Here is a 21044-nt window from a genome sequence, read left to right on the forward strand (position 1 = left end):
CTGGCTGATGTAGCTCAGTGGCTTGAGCACGGGCCTACGAACCAGAGGATCGCGGTTCGATTCCCAGTCAGGGCACATGCCTGGGTTGCAGGCCAGTTCTCAGCAGGGGATGCACGAGAGGCAACCATACATTGATATTTCTCTCCCTCTCACCTTCCCTTCCCCTCTAAAGATAAATTTAAAAAATCTTAAAAAAAAAAAGAAAAATTAGATACTCGAGCTATACTCGAAGTTACCAAATCAGAACCTACTGGGCTGGGCTGTGGGCAACTGCATTTTAAATGCAGTTCATATCCGCAGGCAATGCTGATATCAACCAAACTCTGAGAACCACTGCCTCACAGCCTTCTTTGGTGGACTGAACGGGTCCTTATGTAGTTTAAACTTTCTTCTTCCACAGGGGAATTTCAGTGTGATCTGAAAAATCACAAAGTGATTTTTTTAGGGGAATTTCAGGGGAAATTTCAGTGTGATCTGCGTCCTTTCTCTCCCTCAGTGTGACTGAAGTCCTAAAAATGATCAATCTAACCACTATATTCCATTACTTAACTGCAAAAATATAATATGCCAAAATACACAACCAGACTGTGTCTACTTTCGTCATTTATGCAGAGGCCTGCCAATCTGCAGCGATCTCTTCTGCAGGACCAGGCAGGACTGTAATTACGCGCTGGGAGGTCGAGCAACTGCCAGTCGTCCAGAGGGTGGTGACACTTCCCGCAGGATGGATGTCTAAATCCAGTCTTTGGCTGACAAGGGAAGTCCCCCTAGGTTCCCTTGGTCTGGCGTGGAAGGCAGGCAGGTCCAGGTCTAACTGGCCAAGCCCCCCCCCCAAAGGGAGGAGGAAGGGAGCACAGAGTGAAGTCAGGGCTCTGGTGACTGCAAATTCTCAGCAGCAACCTGCCCCTCCTCCCCCAGGGCGAGGCTGCTGGGGTCAGGGGCTGTGAGGTTCTCTGCTGCCATCAAGACTGAGCAGGACGGGGACCCATGTCAGGCTCTGGGCACCATAATACAATTCCCTTTGATTAAAAGAAATTTCTGGTAATGAATTAAACAGACCCAAGGAAAAAAGGACACGGTGGTAATATATTCTCCTGGCACCCAGCATGCAGAGGGGAGAGGGGGGAGAGAGAAAGGAGACATAAATAAAAGGGACTACTCACTGGGGCTTTTTTCTTCTGCAAGGTCACAGGCACAGAGCAGGTCAGAATCGATTGAGATGGGTTTCTGCTTAATCCAAAACTTAGTGCTGGCTTTCTGATTCGTAACAGGGTCTATCTCTACTTTGTCTCCAGAGATACCTGTAAGACCGAGGGGAGGACAAAAAAAGAAGCCACAAGAAGTGGAAGGTGTAAGTGATTTCAGTGTAATCATTCGACCTGCTTTGTAAATCATAAATTGGATGAACATGAGCTCTTTCTTAGGGCTCGGGGGAATGCCACGGCTTAAAACCCATGTAAGGAGACTCCAAATGGCACAAAGTCACACAGTCTGGTTTCCTGAGCGGGTGAGGTCAGGGGGTGAACAACCAGAAAAATACTAAGAAATACGCCTCTTGGACATAACAGAGATACCATACAGAGTTTACCTACATTGTGTTAATCCTACATTACCTTTATATTATAATTAAATAAACCACAATATAAGGTTCATTTAAAAACCAGTATGGTCAGGGTCTTTTTTGTTGTTGTTGCTTTAGGATAAGGTCTGTGCTGGACAGGTGAACCTGTAACACCACCTGTGCCCCCCAAAAACAAAGCTACCAGTGAAGACTTGCTGATCTGGAAAAATCCTACAAACTAAAAATAGGAAAAATCTGTCTTTCCTTCTCTGGCATTAAATAATGATCCAAGCTATATTTAAAGGAGGTCACTGGAGGATCAAACGGTCCTTAAGATGAAACCTTCGCAACTGAAGTCCTGGGCCTGGGCCTGGCTTCTGGCTGAGGAGGTCCCTTCTCCACAGAGGCAGGGATGGCGGGGGCGTGAGGGTTATGACAGGACTCTACAATGGGACGCCGCACGCTGGGGTTCAGGTTTCACTGTCGGAACTCTGAAAGACTGTAACACAGGGCGCAGTGACTGGGAGCAAGGTGTTTGCAGAACAAAGGTAGCGCTCAGCAGGGATGGTGTCCTGGGACACCTGTCCCCGTGTCCCCAGGAGGGGCACACTCAGCCTGACACACAGGTCCTAGGCTAGGTGCTCTCTTTGTTTTCTTCTGAAAATTGAGGATTTCTGTTCACAAAGTGAGACAAAATCTTCAATATGCCTTCTAGAGTGGGCCCCAGATGGAATCTTGAAAGTAATTAATTTTCAGGCCACAGTTTAAAGGTCAGGGTCAAAGTGAAAAGAGTAAAATGAAGTGAAGGTGTAAGAAACAAAACAACCAAATGCACATACTGTAACGGAAAAGACAATCAGAGTTAATATATTTCATTCTGCGGATCGCCCTTAGAAAATTTTCAATACAATGTAGGAAAACTTAGTAGCCCAGAAGAAAAAGCAGGAAAAAAAAAGGCTCAATTAGAACAACAGCCGCAGCCCTGGCTGGTGCGGCTCAGCGGACTGAGTGCCGTGCTGGCCTGCACACCCAAAGGTCGCTGTTGGATTCCCAGTCAGGGCACATGCCTGGGTTGCAGGCCAGGTCCCCAGTTGGGGACGTGTGGGAGGCAACCCAAATACATCGACATTTCTCTCCTCTTCCTCCCTTCTTTCCCCTCTCTCTAAAAAGAAATAAAATCTTTAAAGCAACAACAAAAACACAACGCCCCCACAATAGCCATAGTCTGAGAGCAAATTTAATATTAAAAAAGAAAACATGTACAAACAAAATTCTGCCACACACTCCACTTGTTTCCATTGTACGTTATGAATAAAGAGGTCCCTGTACAGCCAGAGAAAGGCAGGAGACGACAGACAAACTGTATGGAGGAGGGGATGCAGTGCACTTAACCCTGGTCATTACTCTGTGGTCTTTGGAAAAAACGAACCATTGGTATTTTTTTATTAATCGAATGCTGGAATTTGTCATTAGACATATTTCAGGAGCACCGTATTTCAATTAGGCATAATGTCATAAGTCCAAGTGACTCTGGACGTTCGGGTCTAGATGATTTCAGGAGGGCGAGAATGCATCAGGAGGCCAGTTTTATTATGTTTCACTTAAAACAGATTACGACCACCCAGTTACACTCTTCCCTGAAATCTGGTCATTAATTGTTAAAGGTCTGGACGTTTCTGTAGGTCCCTGAGAGAAGAAAAGCACTTACGCCATGGTTGTTGGTAGCAAGTGGGGTTTCTTTTTTGGGGTCCCCTCTCTTTCTGCTTCTTATTTTGACATTTATAAAAGTCAGAAAGAGCAGAGCAAAATAAATGTGCATATCTCTTACGTGGAATAGATCCTACCCACATTTCTTTCTCAGCGACAGAGGGGGAAAAATCATCACCAGAGAGACATGATTTTAAAATTTTGTTCTATGGCCCTGCAACTCCTGAAGCTGTAGTCAGTCAATATTGTTAATGTACCTTGTTAATTTGATAGGATTTGTCAGGTAACTCCACTGGAAAATTATATAAAACTGTTCCAGATGAAAAGATGATAGTGACATGAATTAAAGTGATAGAACAACAGTGGAATATAAACCAGAAATGACACCCAAAGTGGCTGTTGATTTATTGCTGTACTGAGTTTGGTTCTGGGCTCCCATGTATATTAGTGCTACAAATCTGGGTCCATTTAGCAGAGAGATGCTCATACATACATCACCAGCTCCTGCTCCAAGCCAAGGTCACTCCCCATTGCATCAATCTTTTCAACAGAGCCTACTTCACAAAGCAGGACTTTTGTAACCATCTCAGATGTAACAGACTCTCGTCCTCTTTCATCTTTCTTTTATCATGTAAAGTACACTTTTAACTTCTATTATTTTTATCTGCAAATTGTTACTGTAGAGTTCATCAATTACGGGCTGTATCTCTCCATCAATTGCCTAAGCTCTGCACGGCCACAGGAACACTTTCCCAATGACGCCCTTTCCTGGGGTAACTGTGCAGGCACTGTTCACGGAGGAGAACCCCAAGTCTGGGGTTTGGGAGTGAGGACGTGGGAGACAGATGCACTAGGTTCAAGACGGGCAAGGCAGGTGCAACGCCTTTTAAACCACTGGTGTGTTCCAAAAAAGTTGCACGTAAATCAGATTTTTTCTGAATCAAATCACATTCCCCACTGACTTCTAGTTCCAGAGATACTTTATCTTCATTTTGGATTGATCTGTAATTGGCAGGGGCCCTCAACACTTTCGTTTTAAGTTTCTCTGCCCTGCAGGCTTTCAGTCAAATAGTTAATGATCTGTAAAACACTTGCCTGCCTAGAAGAGTCACTATTTAAAGGAACCTGTAGGGGAATCTGTCCTGATGGGAAAGCTCCTTTTGTACATCAAATACTCTCATCCTACTTGAGATATGGTAAGTCTCAGCTTCTTAAAGCAGGGCACATGGCCCCCCAGGACCCTACTTGTTCTTGCTGGAGAAGTGGCAGCCCTCTGCCTCTTGTCCAGGGGGTTGGTCGAGCAGTCCACAGCAGGAGCCCAGGTTCCTGAGCCCAAACCCCACTGCTAAAGAAGAGTCCATAGAATCCAGCCTGGAAGCAAACAGAGCCCTCTTCTGTCCCTGGCCTGGGAGTCTGAGGTCTCCTTCTGGCTGGAAGGAGGAGGCAGCCTGGTGGAGAGGAGACCAGTTGGGAGGCTGGTGCCACACTCCAGGCCAGGCTAGGGCAAAGTGAAAGTTAACGGGCACTAAGTATGTGCCAGCATGGTAAGAAATCCTTTGTGTGCACTGATTCGAGTCCCACAACCTTACCAAGTTGGTTACTATGCTTATCCCTATTTTATAGATGAGGAAACGGAAACACAGGGAGGTTAAAGAACTTGCCCAAGATCAGACAGCTAAAAAACGGCAAGGCTGGAATCTGAGAAAGCGAGGCAATCTGGTCCCAGAGTGTGTCCTCCTGGCCACTACGCTCTTGTGCAAGGGCTGTGCTGGGGGTTTTACACAACACACCCAGGAGAGGTGAGGTGCTTGTAGAAGGCTGGAGAGCTTTTAAGTGGAAAAGCCATTTTCACACCCACAGCTTTCTGGTTCCCAAACATGGTGCTCTGTTCTGCTCAGACTCATTCAGCTGAGTAACGAGGATCTGGCGAGGAACACTGCCTGCCCCGTCTTCAGTCTCCTCTCTCAATTTTCAACAAGGAACAGACCAACGTTCAAATGTGAAGATACATGCACACTTGTTTTTGTTCAAACATGAGAAACTGGAGCATGAAATCCTATCAATATCATCACCATCATCACCATTATTTCTGGACCACTGAGCAAGGTTTTAATTTCCCTGGCTCAGGTTTTAGTACGAACCCACTGAAAGAAAGGCAGAGGCACCGCTTACAGTGTCCCACGCGCTGTTTGTGAGTGATTCATGAACATGTGTCTCAGAAAACAAGGGAAGCTGGCTTTTGTTAAGTTTACTTTTCTCCAACTTAAATGGCCAAACGATCGAGGATTCGTTAATTCAGTCATGAAAGAATACAGCAGGACCAGGAAAAATTATGTGTGAGAAAACCTTTGACTTGGAAAAATTCTTATGTTTTGTAACAAGGACAAAAATATCTGTAGAAAAGAGATGGAAAGAACGTGCTCCAAACCGGTCAGTGGTCAACGGTGGCTAGGGGACTACGTCCTTCCCTTTTCTGTGTTTTTCCAAAATAAAAATTTCACCCCAAATAAATCCAAGCCTTTTTAAAGTTAACTTTTTTTTTCCTTTTTGGTTTCTATTTCAGAATTTAGAATGGCTGAGTTCTGTAACGGACAACCGTGAAAAGGGATTGTAACTGAAGGTTACGTCCCTTTAGCAGTTCTCAGGTTGACCAGAAGACTGGGTTGCTGGGAAGGGCCCCGGGGCAGCCAGCAGCCGGCCCGATGTGCCTCTGACGGTGGTGCCCAGCATGTCCCGAGAAAGAGAGCATGGGGGCTGGCCCAAAGATGCTCAGAAACAAGGGAGTCCATGTGTCTTCTTCCACAGGTCTTCCCCACCCCCTACTCGCTCATGGCCACCTGTCATGACCTTTTCATGCTCCCGCTTCTGACAGCTCCCAGACACAGCGGGTCCAGCTTCACTGGAAGCAGACTACCACACCGCCTGTCCAAGGCAGAAAACCCCGCCTGACTGCTGTCCTGCACCACCTCCAGCATATAAATCCTTCCTTAACAAGGCAGCACAAAGTAAACAAAAACGCAGCCCTAATGCATACACAGCTCTCTGGGGAAGGGTGTGTCCAGGGCTGTGGCGTTTACAAGGAGACCCTTGTCTGTCTGAACTAACCCAGCGATTTCCATACAAGGAAATGGGCGCTGTGTGTCCTCATCTGCTAACTCGGACCAGCCCTCCTCCGAGCAGCCCCAGGGCTGAGCCCCTTGGTGTGGAGGCTGAACGAGAGCTTACCACAACCTGTTGGGAGGGAAGCAGGAGCCCGTTTCTGACGTAAAGGCAGCAGTGCAGAGAGATGAGGGGCAGGGGCTTTGGAGACCGAGAGCTCTGAGTTCAAATGTCGGCTTTCCTAACTACGTGACTGGCCAACCTGCTATAAAACAGCGATGACTCAACGGCGCTGACTGCACGGCTTGTGGTAAGGGTTAAGTGAAGTAAGACTTGTAAAGTGCATGGAAGTTCACAGCCAGTGAGGGACCGTACTACTACTTCTCGTGACTATCAGTATCCACAGGGAGGCGCTGGGCTGTGACACAGATTCCGTGACGAGGGCCAGACTGGTAGAGCTCAGGCAGCCATGGAAGGGACGGGAACAAGGGGCCTGCTGGCCCCAGACTAGGGGTGGGGGCAGTCTCCCTGGGGCCTGTTCTAGACCCCATCCTTGGAGGGACCAGGATCCACAACGACTGGTCCACAGCTGGAAAACCACTGCCCTCATATCCATGAGTCCTCACAGTCACCTCCCGTCACCAGGGGTCACTGGGGATGCCTCTTTCCTGTGACCCCGAGAGCTCAAGTCACCACCAGGAGGAACGCTCCCACGTCTGCAGCCGTGGAGACACGTGTGCTGCGGAAGCAGCCCTACAGAGCCTACAGAGCCTCCTGGCTCTGAATTCGGCCTCTCCTGAATTCGGAGACCCTGACTTTGCCAGCACATTTCCGTGATGTTACCCTGTTCTCCTCGATGAGCCTGACCCTCCTCCTTTGTAAAGTCGGGCAACAACAGTACCAGTTTCTGAGGTCTCATGAAAACGGAGTGGCAAAAGCATGTAATCAATTTAGGGAGAGTGCCTGGCACACAGTAAGAGCTCCACCAATCGCTCCAGAAATTATTACTGAGGATGAACCTCAGAAAGGTGCAACGATGCCTCTGCCCAGCGTGAAGCAAGCCAGTAAACAGCAAAGCAGGGGCTGAAGCCCAGGTCTATCCGGCTGGTCTAGTGTGTTCTGACCCCTCGGCCGTCTCCTAGTGCCCCAGAGGCACCTGCTTGACTCTTGGGAGGCACAGCTCCTGTGAGACACACTTAAAATGCCCCTTTAGCAAGCTAAAACACCAGCCTGGCAGAAATTAGGGCATTTGACATTCTATGCCTCAGTGTATCTCCTGAGTTATTGTTTATTTGCTCAGACACCCAGGGCTGTGGTTCATTCATCAATTTCCTACCACTCTGAATCTAAGACTACAAAATCCCCACTGTTGTTAAACCCCGGAGTAGCTTTTTACACAATTCCACAATCGTCTTGTCTTCAGGTTACCTAGAGCCCAGGAAAGCCTGGAGAAGCCTCCAGGGAGTGCCACTGAATGACTCCTTGCCAGAGTGGATTTCACTGAATCTACACGGCCAATCGATAGCATCCACAGAGCAGCCAGGGAAGGCTCTGAAACTTGTCTGAATTTACACACAGGATCAGACGCACAGGCTGCTTGGGCTTAACGAGACCTCCGACATCACCTTGTCTGGGGTTTTCCTTCTCTGTATGAAGAGAATGGGGCTCAGGGCAAGGACAGGACTTGTTTGATGTCACCCTCTGATGACAGAGCCGTACCCATAACTCATACCCCCATACTCCCTGGCCAGGGCTTAAATAGACCGGCTCTCCTGTCTCACTATGCAAAGCTTGTAAAGTGGGTATATTCACAGTGATCAAATGCATTACAGTATAAAAACCACGGCTGTGGCAATATGTAGAAACCCACAATAGATGGCAGAGTCATATTGCAGTCACAGCTGCAATGAAACCCAGCAGAGCTTGACAACCCTTGGATCCAGTGAGACACTGGGGCCCAGGATCACTGGTTCCGGTCGAGGGGCAAACCACCTGAAACCATGTGGGAACCCAGCTAAAAGCTGCCAATTCCAACATGTGGTCAGTGACAAATCTAGGTGTACTTGACTAGACCACTGTCCTCAGACGGAAACTAAGGGGGGCCTGAACGTGAGTGAGACCGTGAACATACAGCAATGCTCCGCATAGCCCTCAACATAAGGGCGGAGCTTACAGACTGAGACCTGGGACCGTCTAAATCCAGTAACACCTGTCCTCACGTGAAGGCCGAATTCTCTCTGTAGAGAAGGCAATTACAAAGACTTTGTGCTGGGGCAGTTAGATCCCCAGTGAAGTATTGTCCAGGTATATGGACACCTCGGGTGAGCTTACAACGAGAGCTAGGGAGCAGCGATGCCATTTCCTAAGTAATTTATACCATCACCTACAGGGTGGGAAACCCAGGTCTTCCCCACACCAAGTGCAGGCCAATGGCTGGCGCTCAGGTGCCGAGGATGAGGAAGCGGCAGAAGTGGGCAGAGCCTGATGGCCTCTCAGACATCCTGCTCCAGCCGTTCCCTGACGCTGGCCGTTCTCAACTTCTTCCAGTCCTCAATTCTTTCTCAGCCACCCAAGGAACCTGACACGGTGCCATTGGGAATTCTCAAAAAAGCACATCTGGGAGCAGGCAACTAGAGGAAGGTACATGGCTGGGAAAAGCCCCCAGAGGTCCGACGTCCCAGTTGGGGGATCTTCCTCCCAACCCCACCCCTGCATTGATCACTAATCAGGTAAGGGAATTTTCTGGAGGCAGTCTTGACAGCATCTGTCCTGCACTCACAAGTTCATTAATGCTGTTTAAGTTCTACTCTAGATATTGGGCCAGAAAATGTTGCCACAAGAGGGACAGAGCAATCATTTGATCATGGAATTGCCATCCTCAAATGACTCAATGGACCCAGGGACTTTGGAGTGAAGCGCGATGCATGTCTCACGATCATTTTAGTGTCTCTGACTAGAGGAGGCTTAACTCCTTAGTCTTCACAAAAGAAAATGAAACAGAAATGTGGAAGGAAGACCAATCCACTTCTTAAGAACACACATTTCCAGGTTATGTAGTCATTACACGAACTACATACCACAGATCCCCCATCCGGAAATAACAGGCACTGTTTTATTCACACGGCCACGGACAGCTAGTGCCAGCATCAGAGTGCACCCGAGGAGCAATCGAGTCCAGGCCACAGACTCCACTTTCGCTCTCGTAGTCTTGTGTTGTCAATGTGTTTGAGTTTGCACATTGTATGAGGGATGACCCAACCACCCCCTCAGAGTTGTCTTCCGGAGGGCGGGCCGCTTGTAGTACAGGCCTTCCCCACTGAGTGTTCTAGGAACCCATCCCTACCAGTGTACCAGCGGGCATTGCTGTGAGAGGCTGCATTCGGCTTCAAGAAATTTTTCTTGAGGACCCTTTCAATGCATTTTCCTATTTCATGATGGGTGATTTACTAGCGCACGTGCACCCACTGTACTGAGTGTTCACCAGTTTTGACCAAAAACTGGCATGACCCCTGTGCACCCCCCTCCCTATTCACCCTATCTCGCCCTGAGTAACTTTTTTTTGTTTCCCTGGATGAAAAAAGTCCTCAAAGGGAAATGTTTTGCCGATGTGGCAGATGTGAAACAAAATATGGCAGAAACACTAAAACACAATAAAATCAACAAGTCCAAAAACTGTTTTTGAGCGGTGGAAAAAAAGTCTCAATAGGTATTGTATCAAACGAAGAATACTTTGAAGGTAACTGCAGTTTAAACATGTAAGAATACACAATTTTTTATAAATAAATTCCAAGTTGATTTGGGCCTCACCTTGCGTATTAAAGAGTACCACTGTAATAAGGCTTTCCTTAAGTTACAGATCTTAACTAGGGGCTAAACAGTAAATGCAACAGGACAGACAAACCGGGGAAGACACTAGATGGCAAATACGCTGCCCTATCAGGCTCAGCCCTGGATCAGACATTTTTAATCAATCACCGTTTCCTCCTCCTGCCCTCGGACGTGGTTCAGGATGCTGTCTCAGCACATGCTTGGCGCGGCCCTTAGAAACCGGCCTGGAGTCGGCTTCTGAGATGCAAGTTCCCTGCCTTCTCTAAGATATGTGCTATTTATTGTAATTCTGATAAATAACGACTCTGGTCACAAGTATTACACTTGTGGACTGTTTTATGAAGAGATAAGAGAGGTGACCTTTTTGCAGAGATTATTCTACAATATAGTCTTTGTCTGTAAATCCAACACAGACTTTGTACACCCAGTACAGAACTGTTAGGTTACATATGCAACACGACATAGGTAGTACATTGTGTGTTTAAACTGTGGTGTGAGTTCAAGGTCTGTTATGCTTCCCTTTGGTGACGGAGGACAGTCTACACTGACATTGATTAGGTGAAGGAATCAAGCCAGCACAGTGGCACAACCCTCAAAGCATTCCTCAGCCTGAGTCGCTGCTCAGGAAAACCGGGCCGACCTGCCCAGTCCGTGAGAACAAGCCCTGGACAGAGAGATAAGGGGCAGAACGTCCTTCCCATACTCCGAGGCTGTGTTCCTCAAACCCCACAGTTAAAGGGAGACTGTACGCCAGGAGGTCTGGGATGAGGTCAGGGACTCGGTGATTCTGACACAGGGTCGGGACAGGAAGCACAGCTGGGGGCGAGGTATGAAGGAGTGGTGTGTGATGGTGATGGTAGCGGCGTCTTGGCCCTCTCTGCCTTATTTTTAATATGGGTTTCTGGGTGGCCCCTTGGCAGGTGCCTCGTAGCTCGGCTTCTGCCAGCCAGACAAGAGATACTCACTGATAGTACACTACAGGCTTTCTCGACTGTGGCTGGCATTCACCATCTGACCCTTTTAGTTCCGATTTCCCCCAAACCTACACACTCTGCTAGTCTTGGTGTTTGGGTAGCACCCATGTCTTAGGGCCCGACCCTATGGTCAGCCACACAGCCTCAGGCAAGAAGGGAGATCAGTAATGAAAAAACCCTCCACTGGCCCGAGCTCAGGCCAGGGCTGCACTCAAAGGGCATCTGTACTTTCAGGCCCAGCACAGAGGGGACACAGGCAAGACAACACACCCCCAGAGCGTTTCCAGGAAAGGAGGAATGGGCAGGGACGGCGGCTTTGTTCGGTGAGCCTTTGAGAGCAGGGATGGCACACCAACGACTCCAGTGACCGGTAGGAGCTGCGTGTCAGGCTGCGTTGGGGAGGATTCCAAGGTCAGGTCCAGGCCCAGGGCGAGTGCAGTGAATGACAACGTGAATGGAGGACCGACCGGCGACGTGAATGGAGGAGGGTGAGACAGCCCCCTGCCACAAGGACACTGAGCGCCAGACTCAAGGGTAGGGAGAAGGCTGAGGGATGTGCGAACATTTTACCACCGGCCACACGGAAGCATTCACGTCCTTTGTAAAGGTAAGGCACTAATGGCTGAGGCAGCTGTGGCATAAGGGACAGTCCAGCACTTGAATTGGGTTTCGGTCCCAGTTCTCCTACTGGGACTGGACACCCCACTGTGTATCTGATGGCTCAGGGCGAGGGGGAGGGAGTTATTGCCTATTAGGTAGTACCTACGTGCCAGTGAGCACTGAGGGCTTTACACACGTCACACTATTTCATTAACTCCTCCGAGCCCGTCTTCTCAGCCGTGAAGTGGGCGTGGCGTCGCCAGTGTGCTGTGTGGGATAAACAAGGCAATGGGGTGAAGGCTCCCTGTGCATTGGACGTCGCTACGGAACTACAGGGGGCAGAGCAACGGCGACTCGCCTTCGCAGTGTGATGTAGCGCCAGCCTCAGACAGCCCTGGGTTCTGCTTCCAGCTTCATTACTTACTTGGTTTTTCCCTGTACCCCAGTTTCCTCATATAAAATATGGAGATAATATCAGTACTGTCTCATAATAGAGCTACAATTACAGGGGCCAACGCATGTAAAAAGTGGTCAGAAGACTGCTTGGCCCACAGTAAGCACTCGATGAACAATAACCGCTTCTAAAAATTATAATTCTTCTTGTTACTATAATTTTTAAAGATCAGATCTCTGCCATGGGTTTCTTTAATAAACTTTCTGATCATAGAAAAGTCCGGCAGAAAACCCGTTAACTTTGGGTCCTGCAGGTCCTAGTTGGACCCTCTTATCCCCCCGCCTCAGAGACTCGGGCAGATGGCAACACCGGAGCGCCGGCTGCTGCAGCCCATTTGAGGACCGGCAGCCATGCCGGCACCGTGGAGCCTGGGAACCCCGACCCTGGCTGTGTGCTCTTCTGTACCACAGGTTCCAAGGGGCCGGGCGGTTTCTGTGGCCTCGGCAGGGCCGCTGGGTAAACGCCGCACACAGACACTTAGCAGCACCTGCCACAGAGGGCAAGCGAAACCCCGCTCTGGCTGACACGGGGTGGAGAGCGGAGGGGCCTCCGTCAGTGTCAGGGAAGATCTGAAGCACCTGGCCAGTCAGCGGAAAGGAAATCAATGATTTCGGATCTCGGGACCCGGCCGCTCACTTGAAGGCTCACAAAGGGTGTGCTGACTGCTGCTCTGTGCCCGGCGGCGGGCTCTGTTTTGGAAAGGAGCATTTCTGGGCTGTTGCATGCAGGCTTTTGGTGTTGTCATCGGATGGGAGGGTGTTACCATCTGCTTTGCAAGGCAGGAGAGAGGGTCTTAAGTTATATATCTGAACTCATGCACATAGGATAAGAAATGAGTGCATTTATTCACTGCACAGTGCAGTGCCCATGGGCATAGTTTATCTGATTGTCAAATAATTCCTTAGGACTAATTAATGAAGTTTCTGTTTACAACTCTAAGGGTTGAACTTAAACCATAGCAGAAACATTCTGACATGATTCAGAAGCTCCTCAGAGCCATGACTTTCCACCAGAGGGCGCCATGTGTACCAGCAGAAGCCTCCAGAGGTGACTAGGGCCTGGTGTCTAGTCGCTTGATTGCTGAGAACCACGGCTCTAGGGAGAGATACTCGTATCCCTGTCATCATGCATTTCTACCTGGGAAGTCCCACTGTGGCCACAATAGAGCCACCACCTAACTTGAGTGACTTCAAGACTTTCAAGATGGTGGACTGGGCGTGCAAGCAGTAGGCAAAGTAAGCAACAGTGATAGTCAAAGCACTAAGGTAAGCTACCACTGCCAACACAGCTTCTATGCGCGGCTGTCGTACAGTTTTGAAAGGTTAAAACCATTTGCATTTTGTGAATGACAAGCACAAAGATTGGCCAGGGACGGGCCCTGTCCGAGGTGACACTGCTGTTAAGTAGGAACGTGGGGTCCAAACCCAGTCCTGACTGCAGACTCGGGCTCTTCTCCCAGATCCCTTTGTGGACCTTTTCCTTACATGAACATAGTAAGGCTTTTTTGCCTTCGGGAAAAAAGCAGGGGAAGAAGCCCATGAAGCTGGAGCTGCATTCAGACATGTACAAACTGGATGCCTGAGTGGCCTTCTCATTTTAGTAAACTCTTCACTGAACATACACCAACAGAAAGTACATCAATCTTAAGAGTGTGTATGACTCGACTGCCCTGAATCTCCACACTCATGGAATCAGCACCCAGATAAGGAACGGAACTTGGCCAGCCTCCCGGAAGGTCCCCCCTGGTGCAAGCTCCCCAGGATAACCACCATCGTTACTTCTACACGGTAGGGCATTTTTGTATATTTTTGAATGTTATATGAATGGAATCATACAATATGTACTTTTACCACCTTTTTTGGATCTGGTTTCTTTTTGAGCATTTTAAAAACCGCTTTAACGACAGATCTTTTTCTGTGTAAGGAGGAAGAAACGGTCTAGAGTGGGGGAAAACAAGGTGGCTTCTGTGTTCTGGTTCGAAGTTACTGGGAGCTAATTCATCCGTTTAGTTTGTTAGAACCACCACTATCTTTTTCTTTTTAACTTTAAAAAGTGTTATTGACCTTGGAGAGAAAAAGAGAGGAAGAGAGTGAGAGAGAAACATTGATCTGCCATTCCACCCATCATATATCCGCTGGTTTACTCTCGCATGTGCCTGACCAGGCACTGATCTCACGACCAGCACTGGGGCCGCACTCCAGCCAACCGAGCCCCACAGCCAGGGCTGGAATCACGGTCACCTCAGCAGCGGACGTGCACTGGGCACTTGCTACGTGCCAGGTGCCTTTCCAAGTATTCTGCGGGTGTTGTGACAGTTCATCCCCATCATTACCCTATCTGTGAGATAGGCACCATTATCTCTACTTTACAAATGAGGAAACTGAGATGGAATCATTTGCCTGTGATGACAGAGCTCATAAACGAGCCAGGGTGTGAACCAGGCTGCTAAGTCCTGAGTCTGTCCCCTAAGTGCCCCTCTACTTTGCTTCCCACTGAGGGCTCTCACTCACACAAGCTCCACCAACTGCCAGGCCCCGCGCTAGTGCTTATCAAGGGCAAGCTGCCTGGTTCCCACGGCGACCCTAAGAAGCCGGTACTCCCGACTCTCCCATTCAGGCAGGATGGAACTGAGGCTCAGCAGGTGAAGACACTTGCCCAGCATGGCTGGTTCCTGACAGAGCCACACTTTACATCACCTGTGATTCAGACACTCATTCCTTAATTTCTATGCTATACTGTCAGCGTATTTCAAGCTCCTGTCAGTCAAGTTGGGAAGAAATTATTGAGATTATTATTCTGGCTTTATTACAAATTAGCCAGACTAATGCCAACATCAGAAAAGATCTGATGATGAGACACGTACAAATCATTTGTGAGAAACATAAAAGTCGTGAGCCTCAGAATTAGAATCCTAGCCTTCTCCCTTTATGCACGAAGCAAATATGGCCTGGTGGGGGGAGTACAGCAGAGGTCAGCGGCACAGCCAGGGTGCATACAGTTCAGCTCTGTGACTGGGCAAGCCAGGCTCCACTGCTGCCCCCCCCTCCCAGCATCCTTGGTCAGGGAGCAGGTGCAGTCACACTGGCCAGACCTGGGTTCTGCTCCTGACGGCACCACCCACCTGCTGCGTGAGCTTGAGCGTGAGCCCTCAGCTCTCTGCACCAAGTTTCCCTTCCCTGTTCGACTAGATGGGGACAGGATCATGCTGGTTTCTAGGCAGTTAAGCAGTGCATGGAAAGCACTCAGCACAGTGCATAATACACAGTGAACACCTGAGTGACAGCCATGACAACAATAACGTACTAATGCTATGTGGACTGCTGTGACACTTTTTCGACTCCTGTTAGGTTGAAGTTAAAACAGAAATTGAACGTTTAGTTGGAACAAGTTAACCCTAAATATTAGCTGAAAGTTAGTTCTGAATTGTCTGGTGGGAACCCAAATACGACTTCTGAGGTCATTAAAAAGCCTCCTGAATAAATGCACGAATGAACAGGCAACGAACCCGCCGAGTGTGAAAAGGCGAGCGCGACACCACCGAGCAGTTCTAAGGGTGGTACGTAAGAGAATTACGGAGTGGAAAGGTGATGGGACTTCGCAGAGGCCACCAGTTTGAAGAGTCTCAAGTTAGTTCTACTTCTCTTCTGTTCATAAAAGAGGTACCTTACATTTCATTGTTCAAACATTTTCTCCGAAAACAAATTACTGTTAGGTATTGGGTCCCATAAAAGTTGTTTGCCGTCTGTCTCCCTACTTCTGCACTGACTGCTGGTAGAAAGAGCTCAGTTCATCACCTGCTCACGCACTTACCTAACTGCACATCGGTCGTGAAGCGCAGTCTGTGGATCATGCTGACCTTGAACGACTTGTAATGGTGGCTGCTAAGCATATCCTGGACCGTGGCTATGTCAATTTGCGAGTCCTCCTCAAAAACCCCGTCTGCCCTTGAACCTGGGGAGGAAAAAGCAGTTCAACACATAAAGATACATGAGGCTTGGCAAATGGTGTCTGCTTAAAATGCTTTGGGATACATTAAAATAATATGGGCTATTTAATTTGGAGAAGAAAAGTCTGAGCGATGACTTAATAATGCCATTCCAGTAAACAGAGAATGGTAACATATTAATCATTCAACAATTAATTCCACAAACACCGCCTACCCTGTGGCAGGCCCTTGGCTAGGCAGCAGGGATACAGAGGGAGAAAAACTCCTGCCAGAAGCTCTCAGTCTCCATGAGAGTTAAGTCCAAAATCACAAAAGCACGAGCGGCCACATTTCTTGTTTCTTTTTCTAACATTAATTTTCCTGATCATAAAAGTAATCCATGTTTCTTGAAGAATCCCTGTCCTTTCCGAGATTCTCAAAGCGCCTATTTATCAGCTGGTTGTCCTGCACCCCACTCTCTGCTTTTGAGGCGAAGTCACATGTCCAAGGTCATGCTAAAAAGCACAGCTAAACTATCTCCCCCGGAGGTTGCACAGTGGTCTTCTGAAAGTGCAGCTGCTGGTGCCATTCACTGGTGGGAGGGGACACCCAGAGATGGCTCTGCAGGGACAGCCAGAGAGAACTCCTTGGGACAGAGTTGGAGCAGTAAAAAAACTCTGGATTTGGGTATGAAACAGGAAGATTTTGTTCCATAACCGGCAGCCTAACAACCACACACGTTTCCTTCCCAGTTACGGCTTACAGTGTACGGCTGGCTTTTTGGTCAAACTTGGTTTCTTCTGATGCCTTCGCACTGAGTTCATCTATAAGCAACCGTGCACTCTCTCTCTGAACACTACGGTTGCCCCAGCTCGGACACTCTGCAGCAGTGCTCTCCCCTCGTAAGGACGCAGCCTTGCCCTTAACGGGCCGGCCATCCACCGAACGCCTGTGACACAGTCCCATCTTAGAGAGCTTGCACATGCTGCCCGCTCTGCCCAGGTCGCCCTTCTCCTCAGTCTACTTCCTCCAGGCTGTCTTCCTCCAGGCCTGCTCCCTACTGCTCCTGAAGAGCTTATCTCTGGTGACACTCCAGCCAAACGTACCCTCACCTCAGCTCCCCCGAAGTCTGGTTCACCTCCTATCAGGCACCCTGCGTCTCCCCCCAGAATACTTCTCCCAGAGAGCAGTTCTCCGCCTCTGCCACTGGGCTGCAAAGCTCATGAGGGCAGGCACAGCGGCTGCTTCACGCACCACCGTCGCCCGGACCCCGCAGCGCTGCCACGCAGAGGACAAAGCAAGCACTCAGCGAGAATTCCCCGGATGAGCAGCAGGTGCCGTCTCCACAGGACGGTGAGGACCAGAGAGGCCGGGCGACTTAACCAATGCCACTTCGCCAGGACCAGCAGAGCTGCACTGGGCGCCTGCAAGAGGCACTGGGTAACCTGTGTCCCTCCCTAGGGACACCTGTGATGCTGTCCTCACGCTTATCACCTCCCCTGGGCAATGTCCCCATCTCAAACTGAGAGGCTGGCTAGAATTTACAGTTTTGAATAATCATCCACTTTCTCCAATTTTTATTTTACTGAAACAGAACAGCTAAGATACACTTATTTCTGTTTTATACATACATACAGGCAGACAGACACTGTGGAGAATTTGGGTAAAATATTAAAATCCTTTCTTGTCTTAAGAATCACTTAAAGCTGCTTTTCTGAGAAAATGCTATTATTAGATACAACTTAGCTTAGGAATTTCTATTTTCTTTACTAATTAGTATTTTCTAAATATTGCAGGTATTTGATTTGGAAAGAGGTAACAGCTCATTATGTTAAAATGCCAATTACTAAAAAAAAACACTTAAGAGTTTTACATTTTATGATATTGGATTAAAACCAATTTAAAAATTACTATAACGTGACATATAATTTTTTACTGAGCAATTTCAATGCCAGCTGCTAATAAAGCATCTTAGCTGTAAATGATAATTCAGATGCTTTTAGATAAAGTGGTGCATAAATATGGTTGGAAATTGATTTAGCTTCTTACCGAAGCTACTGAAGAATGACATATTTTGTTTAATACACCAGCTAATGTGGTCCTGAAAGCTCCAACAAGTGCCAGTTTCACTCCTAAATTTGCTGGGGGAGATTAATGAAAACTTTATATTTTGCTGAAATGTTAATAACGGGCAGACGAGATGATAGGATTTTAGTAGAGGTCTTAAAGCTATGGAATAACCAGCAAGGCTTGTCAATTTGCTTCTATTAATTTTGTTCAAGACTTGCATAGCTGGAGCTGGCTCAACATACTAATGCTTCTCCCATTGACCTTCTACTCTCAGACGGTGTAAATTCATATCCCATTTGAGGGTTTAGGTCTCCTGGTACTGGAGTGCGTTCTGAGCCTTGCCCCCCAGCCAACAAGGGGCGCGTCTGTGTTCATGACTGGAAGGGCAACAGCACCTGGGGGAGCAGAGAGAAGAAACAGCCGTGCACCCCGGAGCAGGTTATCTGCTGAGTGGGAACAACTTTGGCCCCGGAGCTCCAGAGCCACTTCTCAAAGCAGCTTCGGGAGTGCTGCTGCTTGGCGGGGCCTGTCTGTGCGAACAGACCAGCCAGCCGCGCCGCCTGCCTGCGCCTGCTCTACCCGGCCAGTGCACTGGGCTCTGGAGGAGCGGGGTGGGGGTGGGGGGGCGGCAGGCAGGGTTCCTGCAGTACGAGGCAGAGAGATGTGCCGGATACACGGTTCAGGCAACAGACTCTTCATCGAAGGCCAACAGCTGAAGCAGATCATTACCCCGAAAGCCCGTTGTTGGACCAGGCAAGTCCTATGACTTCATACAGGCCTCTTGTCTAGTCACATCCTTCTAGAGAGGAGCAAACCCACCTCACATGAACTATGCCTGGCACTGCACCATGTGCATATTAAAATTATTACTGGACTATCAACTGCACATTTAAAAACCCACCTCTGCCCGAGAGAGGACATTTTTACTTACTCAAAGTAAAAAGTAGAGAGAACCACAATGTCTTAAAAGTAAATATATTAACAAAAACACTTCCCAACCTGTTAATTTAATTGAAATATTACCCTTCGGTATTTTGTTAAATTAGCAATTAAAAAGGTCACAAGCAATTAAATGAAACAAAAGCCACACTGTGTTCATCTACATTAATGCTGAACTGGGCCTGTTGGTGAATGACAAGATAAATTATAATGGTGCCTTCAAAGACTTCGCAACGTATTTTGTCAAAGTCGGGAGTGTTAATGTCTCTATGTGCCATGGATTACCATAATGTATTGTGTCAAAACGCCCGAGCTGCAATAACTCAAAGATGTATTGTGATAGATCAAATTCTGGGGTGGGGCCTGGAAGTGACTGGAGCACCAGATCGCACATGGACTGACAACAGGCTGGAAGAATGGAGAGAACATGGAAAACGTGGAAAGGTGTGAGGGGAGCAGAAGATCCGTGGGGTCTTCCCACAGATTTTCTTGACTCTCTAGAGTAAGAAATTAGGAAGGAGAAAACGGGCAAAGCACCAATCTTAATGGCAAACCCAGGCCATGGCAGGGGCGGTGCAAAGGGAAGCAGAGATAAGGTGAAGGAGGGGGCAGGTGGAGTCTAGGGATTGGAGCAAAGAAAGAAAAAGAAAGAAAGGAAGAAAGAAAAAGAGGAGGTGCTAAGAGAGGCAAGGGCCGGGAAGTGGCCCCGGGGCGTGATAACACTGGAAAGAACAGAGGCAAGGGTTCGGTGACATAGATTCAAACCCTAACTCGGACACCACGGGTTAAGACTGGGTCAAAACCTGCCCACGATCCCACTGTCAGGCAGGGGTGAAGCTGGGAGAGACCAAATGGACGCGAGTCCACCGTGTTCCTTCTGCTGTCCCTCTCCTGCCCGTCCCTTCTCTCCACAGTTCTACGAGCAGCAGCAAGGACTGAGTCGGTGGGCAACCGTGAACCCTGAACCAGTGGTTCTGGAGTGCAGTCCAGGCCCCCCTGGGGAGGAAGGCCCCCAAGAACCCTTCAGGGGTTTGTAATCTCAAAACCGTTTTTATCGTAAGAGCAATAAGACATTATTTGCTCTTTTCATGCCTATTACCCTACAAGTACCCAGAGTAGTAACAAGTTCATTGATATGGTTCTGAGTCCACATTGTAACTAACCCTTACGAAATTACCATTCAAGTTTCGGTATAGAAATGAAAATTAATATCCACTATTCCCGGAAAAGGCTATTGAAATCCTTCTCCCTTTTCCAACACTGTATCTGTATTAGGCCAAATTTTCTTCACATACTTTAACTGAAACAATTGTAACAGACTGAATGCAGAAGTAGATATGCAAACCTAGGTACCTTCCATAAAGCGAGACATTACAGAAATTTGCAAAAATATAAAACAGTGCCCACTGGTTCAGGTGATTAGCCAATAATTTGCCTTCCTGATGAAAAAAAATAAATCCTCTTCAGGGAAAGAAAACAAAACAGTCCCACTCTCCTCATTAAATTTTTAAAAGTTATTTTTCATAAAAATTTATGTTAACACGTAATAAATTTATTATTGCTTTTTTAATGAATTCATAAATATTTAAAATTTTCTGGTTTTATTCCTAATGAGTAGATATAACATAATAAACAAATGCTCTTTGGGGTCTTTAATAATTCTTTTTTTTAATATATTTTTTAAAAAAATATTTTATTTATTTATCTTTAGAGGGGAAGGGAAGGAGAGAGGAAGGAAACATCAATGTATGGTTGCTTCTGGTGCATCCCCTGCAGGGAACTGACCCCTGCTGGAAACTGGCCTGCAACCCAAGCATGTGCCTTGACTGGGAATCGAACCGCGATCGTCTGGTTCACAGGCCCGCGCTCAATCCACTGAGCTACACC

General features: G+C 47.9%; 1 protein-coding gene across 8 annotated transcripts in view; it reads right to left on the reverse strand.

The window, feature by feature from the left end:
• MAPKAP1 (MAPK associated protein 1) overlaps nt 1-21044 on the reverse strand; it is a 211292-nt gene that overhangs the window by 21534 nt on the left and 168714 nt on the right. For 7 of the 8 annotated variants that reach the window (XM_037036875.1, XM_037036876.1, XM_037036877.1 and 4 more), the window contains 2 exons: nt 16034-16174; nt 1164-1301 (listed from right to left, as the gene is read on the reverse strand). In XM_037036875.1, coding sequence (XP_036892770.1) covers nt 1164-1301; nt 16034-16174 — 279 coding nt within the window. The remainder of the gene's footprint in view (nt 1-1163; nt 1302-16033; nt 16175-21044) is intronic. The other variant, XM_037036878.1, reaches the window with a different exon arrangement.

The sequence above is a fragment of the Sturnira hondurensis genome, unplaced genomic scaffold (assembly GCF_014824575.4).
Source record: "Sturnira hondurensis isolate 20B ecotype Veracruz unplaced genomic scaffold, ASM1482457v3 Scaffold0022908, whole genome shotgun sequence".
Taxonomy (NCBI): Eukaryota; Metazoa; Chordata; class Mammalia; order Chiroptera; family Phyllostomidae; genus Sturnira; species Sturnira hondurensis.